Genomic DNA, 12964 nt, shown 5'->3' with positions numbered 1-12964 from the left:
TCGTTTATCATCACGGGGTGTCCATACAGAGGTATAGCTGTATATGTATACATTTTGCACCGTATTAGCGTTTCGTCCACACGGTTCTGGTGTTTTGGAAGCATAAATCTGATATTTTCTGATATTTTCGGATCCCAGAGTGGATCGATCAGAAAACGACAAAATTAAGTTTTCATGTGTGTACAGCCCATCCGTATATTTTGCGAAACGGTGATGTCATCACACTACATCCAGCACGGTGAAAGCGTTAAGGGATACAACTACGGCCACTGAACATGCGCATGTCAATATTGCATCATTTAATAACCGTATCTGCATTATTGTAAGGGTAGGTTTAGGGTTGGGGTAGGTGAAGGCGTTAAAGGTGCACTATGCAACTGTCCGTCCACTGGAGGGCGCCTATTCAAAACAAATGCGTAGTTTGATGACAAAGTGTGAGCACAGCATCTTGGGAGATGTGGTCTTCTCATCACAACCGGTGGAAAATAGGACTCGGGCAGAAATCACGTTCATGCATGCGGTTATTAACGTTACTGTAGTCTAAAGCAGAGCAGGACCGAGTGTTATGGACCTGAGCACGGCTGCTGGAGCGATTGTTAAACAAATACCCGCCTCGCGAATACCGGGACTTTTATTATGATGGGACGGGACATAGTTGCCGGGCACCTGCACTGATCCGCTCTTCCGGTTATGATTTTGAGGTAATGTAGCTCTGTTTATCATATTAGATACATTTAAGTGTGTTTAAAGCGATGTTATGATGTTACTCCGTGCGTTCACTTTTTCACACTGCTAAGAGTAAAGCGCTCCTGGCAAATAAAAGCCGAAACTGAGGGTAGCGCAGATATGACACCATTGACAGGCGACTCCCTCAAACGCAATGCTGAAACGTCCCTGTCCTTAGTTAAAATAGCAATTTTCTCACAATTTACAAATAGTTGGAAACATCTGGGATATTGTAGGTACTCAACTGAACAAAATATTTAACACCGGCCTAGTGGTTTTTGGATATTTTTACTGCAAAAATACTACATAGTGCACCTTTAATAAAACACATCTGTTAAGTAGCAAATGTATTTATTGTTATTTTATGATGAGATTTTGCCTCACCACCAACCACTGCTACACCCCTTCTAGCCACAACTCTTCTTCTCTGTTTTTAGTGTATTTCTGTGGCAGAAATACAGTGCCACACACTGGCCTGGCATGTATACTACATTGTTTTGAGTCAGTTTCAGTGATCTCGTTTGCTCAGATTTTTCTTGAAACAAAGCGGAAAAAAAGATTTGATTGGGACAGTTCTGGCTTCGTGTAGTTCGCCTTAGTTTATATGTGGTTAGCTCTGACTCCTGAGGATTTCTGTTTGCTGGATTAAAGACTTTTTCCATTGATTATCTTTGTCGTGTATGTTGGATTACAGCGTGACACAGAAAGCCCGCCATCCTTTGTGATTGACCTTTGGTGGCTGTGTTTTGAATGTTTTGTGTATAGGAAACCTTATATGATGTAATCAGAGCCCACAAAAACGAGTTGGCTTTTGTAGTAAAAGTGATATCGCTCTCTGTAACATAATCTAATTCAGATCAAGGAGTATCACATTCCAGGGGGAATTTTAAAGGTGCTCACGTTCCACTGATACTTTGCTGATAGATTAGGTAAAACCAAGAAGACCTTGTATAGACAGATTGTGTAAATATTGTTGTCTTCACAACCTGAAATCTGTAGACAGCGGAGGTGGATATCATGTATAACTTCCAGTATATATGGGATGGTAGTTGATTGTAGAGGAACTCCTCCTTGTTAGACTTATCATTGTTACTCAGAGCAGGGCGGGTTGGTACTGTCAGTCGAGGCGGCAGGGTGCCAGAAGGTACAGCAGTGGGCGTGTGATTTCCCAAACGCTGCTCCCACATGTTGGAGAACACATTTGCTGCTTAAAGAAAATAGTTGTGTTCCTGCTCTAGTCATCATCAGCGCTTCACTCAGAACAGCTTGGGAAAATGCTCATGTTAATTAAAGGAGGAATTCTCAATCTCACAGCAGTGTAGAGTGAGTGACTTTTGAGAGGAATGTTTAAATCATGTCTTAAAGCTTAACAAATAGCTGTATCAATAACAAATGTTGTTTTTTAACTTAAGCACTGTTTTTTGACGTCTGTATTGTTGTTGAGGAATAATTTAGTGAGCTGCACTGTACAGTTTTGAATATGCTCTTTATGACGTGATGTTAGAAGTGTGTAAATTTGCTCTCATTTATTTTATTGGCTGAAGTGAACTGCTTGCCAAGTGCTTGTTCTCTGATTTATGTTGCTCCTGTTTTTGCTCACCTGTTGTCAGGGCAACTCTTTATAGCCTATTAAGTTGTTTATTTTCTCATCAAACATCATTTCGGGGAATATTTCATTTTAAATAGCCAATATACTTTCACAGTAGCCTGACAAGCCAGACCCACATCAAGATGTTGGGTCTGGGAACTCAACGTTGGCAGGGCTCAATCCGAGAGGCGGGATAAACGGTTGTCTTTCAAATTCCCTCTGCATGCCATAGGATAGTACTACAACCAACCAGATCAATGATAGTAGATAGATGTAACTTTCGGAGTATCCGGTCGCCAAAACTCCGAACACATCTTCCTTTCTTAAGAATGACTTCAGTGTCATTATTTGTTGTTTTCTTGAAGAAAAGCTTCACAACAAGTCTTCCAGAGTCGCGGCCAAAGCGGATTCGAAAGGCCGCTGTTCGCCAGCTTCTTTGTTTACAAACCAGCACGCGGAACCACGGCAACTCTATACCCGCCCACCAACTCTATACACGATGTGATTGGCCTGACCAGAGTTTGGTTATTCCAGCTCGCACGGCAACAGAGAGTTGCTAGATTACACTCGCGGGAAATTAGATTTGCTGCCACTAGGGTGCATCTAGATTTCACAGCAGATTATATAAAAATACAACCCATTGAACAAACTGCATGTATCCTTCAGTTTTGTGTACATTGTTAATTTGATCTTAATCTTAATTAAATAATATTGTATCTGCCTAAAGTCCATTTACAGTACAGGTATAATACCTTTTTGAAAACTTTAGTTTATATATTTTTAAATATTAAATTAAATACTACCTCTAGCGTTCCAAATACTGCATGTTTTTATAAAAAATCCTGTTTGTTTGTTTGTTTATTGATATGATCACTGATACATGATGCATGCTCAATTATGGTGTTGTTGTGTAGGTCATCTCAGACCTGGAGTCATGGAATGAGGAGCTGTCTCAGCAGATGAAGGAGTTTGACACTGAGGATCTGACACTAGCTGAGCAGAGACTGCAGCATCACGCTGATAAAGCGCTCACCATGAACAACCTCACATTCCATGTCATACACCAGGGACAGGAACTCCTGCAGTACGTCACAGAAGTTCAGGCCTCAGGTGAGCACACATAAGCATTCATATAAAATTATAGAAGTAACTCAATAATACTAAAAGAATGTATTTAATTCAAAATACAGTAAAACAGTAATATTGTCAAATATTATTAACATTTATAATAACCATCTTCTATTTGAATGATTCTTATTATTATACATTTTGAATACAAAATGTTTTCTCTGTATGATATTTTTCTGGAAAATATGATACTTTTTTCTTTTCTTTTTTCTTTTTTTAATGAATAGAAAGTTCCAAAGAACTGCACTTTTTTTATTTATTAAAATGACTGAACTTTGGGGCTTTGCCATTACAGAAATAAATTACTTTATGATTTGTATTAATTAATATTCAAATAGAAACCATTCAAACAGTTAGAAATATTTTAAACAGTTATTTTACATTGTAATTATTTTTTCTGATTTTTTTTTTTAATCAAATAAATGAAACATTGGTGAGAATAAGATATTTCTTTAAAAAAAAAACATGAATTTCCATTATTTAAGGTTAGTTAATGCAAAAATGAATAGTAACTAACAATGAGCAATACAATTACAGTGCTTATCAATCGTTGGTAACTTTAATAAAAATGCAAATGTTAATTGTTAATGTTAGTTCATGTTCATTAACTAATGTTAACAGACAACTTTTAATACATATTAATACATTTGAATAATGTATTATTAAATGTTAAGATTAACTAACTGAAATTAATAAATGCCTTAGCAACTAATCATGTAAACTAATGTAGTTTACTAATGTTAACAAATGAAAGTATAGTTTGTTGTATTAATGAAAATAGTTTGTTGTAAAGTGTTACCAAAAAATAGTTAGACGTAGTTTATGCATTTTGATATCTGTCCATCAGCAATCTTTGTGTCTTTATATAATGGGTTTGTAAGTTAACCTTTGTGGTCAGTGTGTGTGTGTGAGCCAGCCAGCCAGCTTTTCAAAAGGCTTATAAATCATACAGGATGAGTTTTTTTTTTTTTTTTTTTTTTTTTTTTTTTGAGAAAGTAAAAATGCAGAATGTTAGGGGCAGTGTAGGGGGATAGAATGTACAGTTTGTACAGTATAAAAACCATGACGTCTATGGAGAGAGAGAGAGAGAGAGAGAGAGAGAGAGAGAGAGAGAGAGAGAGAGAGTGTGTGTGTGTGTGTGTGTGTGTGTGTGTGTGTGTGTGTGTGTGTGTGTGTGTGTGTGTGTGTGTGTGTGTGTGTGTGTTTGAGAGAGAGCCTGTTTATGTGGTTTATTGAGGACACAAATTTGTATAACTACATGGGTATTACACTGGCATTAAACTATAAATGTGGTTTATGAGGACATTTCAAATGTCCTCATATTTTAAATAGCTTTGAAAACATACTAAATTATGTTTTTTGAGAAAGTAAAAATGCAGAATGTTTCCTGTAATGGTAGGTTTAGGGGCAGGGGCAGTGTGAGGGGATAGAAAATACGGTTTGTATGGTATAAAAACCATTACGCCTATGGAGAGTCCCTGTAAAACACATAGACCAACATGTGTGTGTGTGTGTGTGTGTGTTAGTGTGTCAGTCCAGAGCAGGCTTAAGAGGGAGGAGTGGATGCAGCTAAACGCTAAACTCTAAAGCCAAACACAGCAGGTCCAACCAGACAGCCAGCCACCCTCCCTCCCTTCCTCCCACCCGGCTCTTTAATCCTATAGACTCACACTGCGGAGCAAAATCACTGGTCACACATACACACACAAGAGTTGACATCTGACATCACACACAGATATCAGAGAGCAAAACGAATCATCATTTTACTAGCATCCTTTTGCAGAGGCACATATACAAACGCAAAGCTGGAGTACTCTCAGAGTTTTAGCCCATTGCAACTCTGGGCTACGGGTGTAAAATGTGAGTATATCTGTGTGTTTGACAAGGTGTGTGCTAAGAATGCTAAGATCCAGATATCTGCACTTTCTATGCTGATTGTGTTTTAGGTCAGTTATCATTTCCAATGTTGATTTAGCTCATTCCTCTATGTAGTTTGTTTTGCTTTTGTTTTTCCTCATGGTATTCTAGTGGTGAGTCTGGTTTTAAAACAGCACGAAATCAGAATTGACCCCATTTCTTCCCTGCATTAATACTCCAGGTTGATGCATTAATACTTGACAGTTAGACAGTCCCACCCAAAGATCACACCATTGCTTGCATTAATGTCACAGTGCCTGGCTTGTCTGGATGCTTTAACAAACTGAGCAGTTCATTCTGTTCCAACCTTGTACAGGAACATAAAATAAGATATTTTGAGAAATGTTAGTGTTACAATGGAGGATTAATAACCAGAACTGGTTGGTTTTTAAGAAGATATCCAAAATATCTTCTTTTATGTTTTGTAGCAAAGAGTCATACAGGTTTCAAACGATATGTAGGTGAGTAAATTATGCCAGACATTTAAATTTTAGGTGAACTATCACTTTAAGCTGGAATTGGAGAAAGAACGATTAGGGTAATAATTCAGCTGATTCCTTGTCAAATTCCCATAATTTAATTAAAGTCAAGTTAAAATAAATCAAATATGTGTGATCCTCCACCTCTCTCCTCAATGTTTATTGTGGCCTCGCTTATGCCTGTGTTCTTTAATCGGGTCTTTGTCTTGTCCAATTGATGTCTTGGCCAAAAAGAACCGACACTCTCTGGCTTGATAAATTCCTCACACTAAAGCCTTCTTACGGATTATCAACATATCCTGCCTTTGCATGTGGTGCTATTTCTTATTTATCCAGTTTCCTTGATCTGTGAAAGATCCTAGACTTCATAAGTCAAACATTTAGGGTGCAACTCATTTAAAATATGATTCTCTTCAGATCTTTTTTTACGTTAACACAATAAAAAATCATCCTGTCTGAGAAAAATATATGTATAAATCAGTGTTATTTTAGTATTATTTTAGATTTAGGCATTTTTTTACTGTATGAAATATGACCTAAAAAATATTTGACAGATTTTAGATGTTGTCACATAAAGGAAAACCACTAAATCCATTTTGAAAAAAAGCTCAATTTATTTGTGTCAGGTGAGACTATTTACGCCCTTGTTTTACAGCTTTATCTCTCTCTGTCTCTCTCTCTCTCTATGTGAAGGTGTGGAGTTGTTGTGCGACCGTGATGTTGACATGGCGACGCGGGTGCAGGATCTGTTAGATTTCCTGCATGAGAAACAGCAGGAGCTGGACGCAGCCGCAGAGCAGCACAGACGACACCTGGAGCAGTGCGTGCAGCTCCGCCACTTACAGGCCGAGGTCAAACAGGTAACATCTGTCTGTCTCTGTCTGTCTCTGTCCACCCAAGCACCAGCTCAAGAACTCACTCAGGCATTTACGTTTCAGACCATGATACAGCTTTCTCATCAGAGGAAAATAAAATCCACTGTATGATACATTCCCTCTAACACACCGCCATTTTTAATGTGCCACGATTAATTATGCAATAGAGATTTTATTTTAGAGGTGGGAATTTCCTCTGTCTGTACCTGAGCAGTGACTCATGGGTAGTGAATGTAGGCTAAACTGAGGCTGAAAATCAGACATTACCTTTTACACTAACACCTCTGACGCCTTGTTTCATATCTCAGGTTAATTGCATTATCTCATAATGTAAGTGTGTGTGTGGGGGGGGGGGCATGTTTTTGTGACATATGAGGACACAAATGTGTATAATGACATAGGTATGACATACAAGGAGAGGGTGCAATATGAGGACATTGGCCATGTCCCCACTTTTTCAAAATGCTTATAAATCATACAGGATAAGGTTTTTTTTTTGAAAGTAAAAATGCAGAATGTTTCCTGTGATGGGTAGGTTTAGGGGTAGGGGCAGTGTAAGGGGATAGAAAATACGGTTTGTACGGTATAAAAACTATTATGCCTATGGAATGTCCCCATATGTCACAAAAACAAACGTGTGTGTGTGTGATGCTATGATAGGCTGTGTTTCCTTCCAGTAAACGATGACTAAACTACAGATTTATTTTAAATATTCTGAAAGATTCTTAGAAAAGAAAGATTCTTAAAAGACATTGCATAATTTTTAAATATGGCTTTACAGTACATTAATATTGTCATATTTTTAAATTTTATGGTCTTATTATAAGCATGGCGATTATCTCTAAGGTGGACAGCTAACCTAATAAATTATATTGACCATTTTAATGAAACATTTCAATTAAAAAATGTCTGCCAGCTTGTTGTGGATGATCCTTACGGTTAGAGGCAATGAGGTGACAAAACAAGCAGGAATTCGTTCAGTGATACATTTTACAAAAAGTAGAACAAAGTCCCACAGTCCAGACAAAATAGTGCTGCAAACTAAAATAAATCAAAGAAATACATAAAACTATACATTACAGGAAACACTTTCATGCCAACAGTCTATTGTTGAACCACACAGACTAAAGTAACCACGCTCATGCCATTCTCACCACACCTGAATACTGAATGTTACGGTGGGCTTCTTAAAGGTCCCATAGAATGCATTGATACAATATTTAAAATTGTTCTCTGATATCTACATAGAAGGTAGGTGGCTTAGGTAAGGGCAAAAATACTCCAGATATGGTTTTACTTGTCCATTTATAACCCTAGGATTTGTCCCTAGAATGAAATGGTCTGTTATTACCTTATTTGGAAGAGTCATTAATAATAATGTTGAGATCTGCTCTGATTGGCTGTTTTACAGCAAGGTTAATTTCAGTAGCTCACACAAGGAGAAAGGTCTGACTGCAGAGCTACAGTTTTACCCAAAACCACAGTTTTACCCCACAGCAGCTTTTTTCGCGCATGCGCATTTCTGCGTGAGAATTTGAGGGAGTTTTATGTTGTCAAGACGCATGTATGGCACTGGAAGGGAATAATTTTCATAAGTATTCAAAATGCTCTTCTTGTTGTGACCAATTTCACTGTTTAAATCAATATTATAAATCGTCAGGGAGAAAATCACCTCAAGCGCCATCTTAAATTACATTTTAACCCTGCAGTCAACATGGTAAAGGTAAAGTAATGTACTGGCATAAAGTTGGCTTGACATTGGACATTCGATAGTCGCAAATTTAGGGACCGTCTCTAAAGCTACTTGCGGCACTTATGTATACACATTTCTAACATCAATATCATTTGAAGATAATGACTTACAGTCACAAAACCAACTGTCAAGTGTTCACCTAGGTTTCAGCTATGATGCATACCTTTTACATTTTTTATGTTTATTAATATAAACTGTCAAATCATGTGTAAATATAGCTGTTTTTCATTACTCTATTAGGTCATATACAAAATATGCCATAATTTAAAGCTTAATAGGATTCGAAGAGAATGACTTACAGTCTTAAAACCAACTGTCAAATGTTCATCTAGGTGTCAGCTATGATGCACACCTTTTACATTTGTGATATTTGTTTGAATAAACTGTCAAATAATGTGCAAATATTGCATATATACACCGGATATTATATGTGTTCTTTTAACAGAAAAGCTTTTAATGATTTAATTTAATTTACTGAAATTTGGCAACTGCAAGCATGCACGCTTGAACGCACCTCTCCCGTCATTTTGTTCTCTGAACATGGTATGCAAATTTTGAGGGCGTTAATATAAATGATCCTGTCTGTTACGTCATAGTCTGTATTATGTTGGGAATCACCCATTTTTCAGTGGTCTGTTGCACACACAAGATTTACATATGTAGGAAACAATGGTATTTTTAGGCTCACGGTATGTCTTTTCCATGTACAGAACTCTTATTATTCAACTATGTCCAAATCCATTTTTCCATTCTATGGAATATTTAACATCATGGCTCGCCTATGGAGCAAATCCAGAAAATCTCATTGTCTGATTTTAAAGAATTTATTTGCAAATGATGGTGAAAATTAAGTATTTGGTCAATAAAAATAGTTCTCAATACTTTGTTATATACCCTTTGTTGGCAATGACACAGGTCAAATATTTTTTGAAAGTCTCCACAATGTTTTACACACTTTTGCTGGTAGTTTGGCCCATTCCTCAATGCAGATTTAATCTAGAGCAGTGATGTTTTGGGGCTGTCTCTGGTCAACACAGATTTTCAACTCCCTCCAAAGATTTTCTATGGGGTTGAGATCTGGAGACTGGCTAGACCACTCCAGGACCTTGCAATGCTTCTTATGAAGCCACTCATTAGTTGCTCGAGCAGTGTGTTTGGGATTATTGTCATGCTGAAAGACCCAGCCACATTTCATCTTCAATTACCTTGCTGATGTAAGGAGGTTTTTACTCAAAATCTCATGATACATGGCCCCATTCATTCTTCCCTTTACACGGATCAGTCGTCCTGGTCCCTTGGCAGAAAAATAGCCCCAAAGCATGATGTTTCCACCCCCATGCTTCACAGTCAATATGGTTTTCTTTGAATGCAACTCAGCATTCTTTCTGCTCCATAAAGTTGACACGACAAGTTGAGTTTTTACCAAAATCTGGTTTCATCTGACCATATGACATTCTTACTATCCTCTTCTGGATCATCCAAATGCTCTCTCGCAAACTTCAGACAGGCCAGACATGTACTGGCTTAAGCAGGGGGACACGTCTGGCACTGCAGAATTTAGGTCCCTGGTGGCGTAGTGTGTTACTGCTGGTAGCCTTTTTTACTTTGGTCCCAGTTCTCTGCAGGTCATTCCCTAGGTTCTCCCATGTGGTTCTGGAATTTTTGCTCACTGTTCTTGTGATCATTTTGATCCTACGGGGTGAGATCTTGCATGGAGCCCCAGATCGAAGGAGATTATCAGTGGTCTTGTATGTCATCCATTTTCTCAATTGCTCCCACAGTTGATTTATTCACACCAAGCTGCTTACCTATTGCAGTTTCAGTCTTCCCAGCCTGCTGTAGGTCTACAATTTAGTTTCTGGTGTCCTTTGACAGCTCTTTGGTCTTGGCTATAATGGAGTTTGGAGTGACTGTTTGAGGTTGTGGACAGGTGTATTTTATACTGATAATGATTTCAAACAGGTGCCATTAATACAGGTATAAAGAGTGGGGGACAGAGGAGCCTCTTATATAAGTTGTTACAGGTCTGTGAGAGCCAGAAATATTGCTTTTTTGTAGGTGACCAAATACTTATTTTCCACCATCATTTGCAAATAAATTCTTTAAAAATAAGATAATGTGATTTTCTGTCTCTCATAGTTGAAGTGTACCTTTGATGAAAATTACAGGCCTCTCTTTTTAAGTGGGAGAACTTGCACATTGGTGGCTGACTAAATACTTTTTTGCCCCACTGTAAAATTACACACACACACAAAATGTTTATTTAATTATTATGAACAAAATAGACCTTTGTCTCAATGTATATTTGGTCATTTTAACAATTCCTATTTGCTATCATGCATAAATGTCTGAAGTTAAATTAAACTGTTTTATTCATTTGTTAATGCTCTATAATTTATTTTAAAATGTATTTATATTATTCAAATATTCAAATTGCTATTAGCTTGATTTTTATATTTACATATGTATTAGTGTTTAACTACTAACAACTACTGATCCTTTTAGCATTATATAATGTTTGATAAAAACTTGTTAATACTGTCATTTTAATATTGGATGAAGTGCAGTGTTAATAGTTGGTCAGTTTTGAGGGGCGGATCTGATTACATTCAGGGGCTGATGGGAAACAGGGCAGTTTTTTACGGCACTGGGAACACTTAAAATGAGAAGGAAAAACTAGGCCAGGAGGAACAGCTGGTAATCTCATTTCATCCTTTCATTTATTTATTTTATTATTTTTATATTTATTTTGTCTGGCCTGCTCTAGAGGAAAGGAATGATTAGAGATGTCGAGGAGCTGGGACGCCCGTGTGGTTTAAGGCCTGACACGGCCACATTTGAGTGGGTGTGTGGTGGTTAGTAGACATGTAATCATGTTTTTTTGGCTTTATAGGGAAAATGTGCGCCTGTGTGGCAGTTTTCAGTGTGTTTATTTACGTTTATGTAAGAAGCATAGTTGCATTATCTGTCACTGTGGGTGTATCAGCACTAAAGCAGGTGTGTAAAGTGTGAGTCAGGAGACAGCTTGGAATTTAGGCCTAAAGGTGGAGTCAGAGAACACATCTGTCAGTGCGAAATGTGCTCACTTTCCCCACTGATGCAAGCCACCTTTTTACAGCACAGCAGAAGTTGTCTCAGCTCATTTTAAAAAACAGCACTTTTTGATTTACTGTAAGAGGCAGTAATGTTTGTACCATTTTTTTCCTCTTCAGTCCATGTAAACAAAATCAAGAATTTAGTTCCCCCTCTCTCTGATGTTTAAAATTAATCAAGATGTTATTTTTACAACCTTCCTTATTATTTACAAAGTACTAGATGGTTTAGCTCCCCAGTACTTAAGCAAGCTCTTAACACATTATACTCCATCACGTCTATTGCGGTCTTAAAACTCTGGCCAGCTGATGATACCTAGAATATCTAAATCAACTGCAGGCGGTCGATCCTTTTCCTATTTAGCACCTAAACTCTGGAACAGTCTTCCTTGCATTGTTCGGGAGGCAGACACACTCTGTCGGTTTAAATCTAGACTAAAAACACATCTCTTTACTATGGCATACACACAGAACATTATCAATTTATATTAATGTAATCAGTTTTTACAACAGAAATTGATTAAAGCCTATTATTACTGTAAAGCTGCTTTGAAGCAATCTGTGTTGTGAAAATCATGACTTGAATTAATTATTAGTGCCCTGTATATTATGATCTGTATATAACTCTATTTATTTTGGCTAACCCTTTTACAAATGAAATGAGTACTAAATACTGTCACTTAATACTGAATCGTCTAATAACGTGTAGACTTCAAAATGTATTTAATCTACCAAGTGTAGTACACTCATCTACAGTTAACATACTTTACCATGTTACAAATCCATTGTGCAGTCTTCTGAAGTGTGCATATTCTATCTGGGCCTGGTCATGTGTTAAAGCGGACCTATTATGTCATTTTTCAAAGTCTTGATTTTGTTTTTGGGTTTTACTAGTAAAGGTTTTCATGCTTGAATGTTCAAAAAACACATTATTTGTCATATATTTTACATTATTGCAGCACATCTCTTCCCAGTCTGTCAGTAACGCTCTTTACGTCCCTGTCTCTATGGAGCCCAGTGTGCTGTGATTGGCTGGTTAAAATTAAATAAAAAACAAAAAAAATGTTGGAACGAAAATCGTGTTTTCCCCATGACATACCCCCTTTAAATCCTTGGTTATGTGTCTTCCAGGTGCTGGGTTGGATCCGTAATGGGGAGTCGATGCTCAATGCTGGTCTCATCACAGCCAGTTCATTACAGGAGGCAGAACAGTTACAGCGGGAACATGAGCAATTTCAGCATGCTATTGAGGTACCAAAAAGCTTTGCACACACACATACAAAAATGTGGACATACACATACACATACACATAGACATACTGTTTTTGGTTTGCTATGTTTGGTTTGTTTTGTTATGTTTTGTTTCAATGTTTTTTTTGTCTTTTGTATTGTATTGTTTTGTCTTG

At 37.3% G+C, this 12964-nt stretch overlaps 1 protein-coding gene across 5 annotated transcripts in view; it reads left to right on the top strand.

Annotated features, from left to right (window-relative positions):
- Positions 1-12964, top strand: part of triob (trio Rho guanine nucleotide exchange factor b) — a 209461-nt gene that overhangs the window by 133158 nt on the left and 63339 nt on the right. For all 5 annotated transcript variants that reach the window (XM_067449222.1, XM_067449218.1, XM_067449219.1 and 2 more), the window contains 3 exons: positions 3229-3424; positions 6532-6698; positions 12690-12809. In XM_067449222.1, the coding sequence (XP_067305323.1) occupies positions 3229-3424; positions 6532-6698; positions 12690-12809 (483 nt within the window). The remainder of the gene's footprint in view (positions 1-3228; positions 3425-6531; positions 6699-12689; positions 12810-12964) is intronic.

Source organism: Pseudorasbora parva, chromosome 7 (assembly GCF_024679245.1).
Source record: "Pseudorasbora parva isolate DD20220531a chromosome 7, ASM2467924v1, whole genome shotgun sequence".
Lineage (NCBI taxonomy): Eukaryota > Metazoa > Chordata > Actinopteri > Cypriniformes > Gobionidae > Pseudorasbora > Pseudorasbora parva.
Note: the sequence above shows the minus strand (reverse complement) of the source record. Positions and strands in the feature narration are given on the sequence as shown.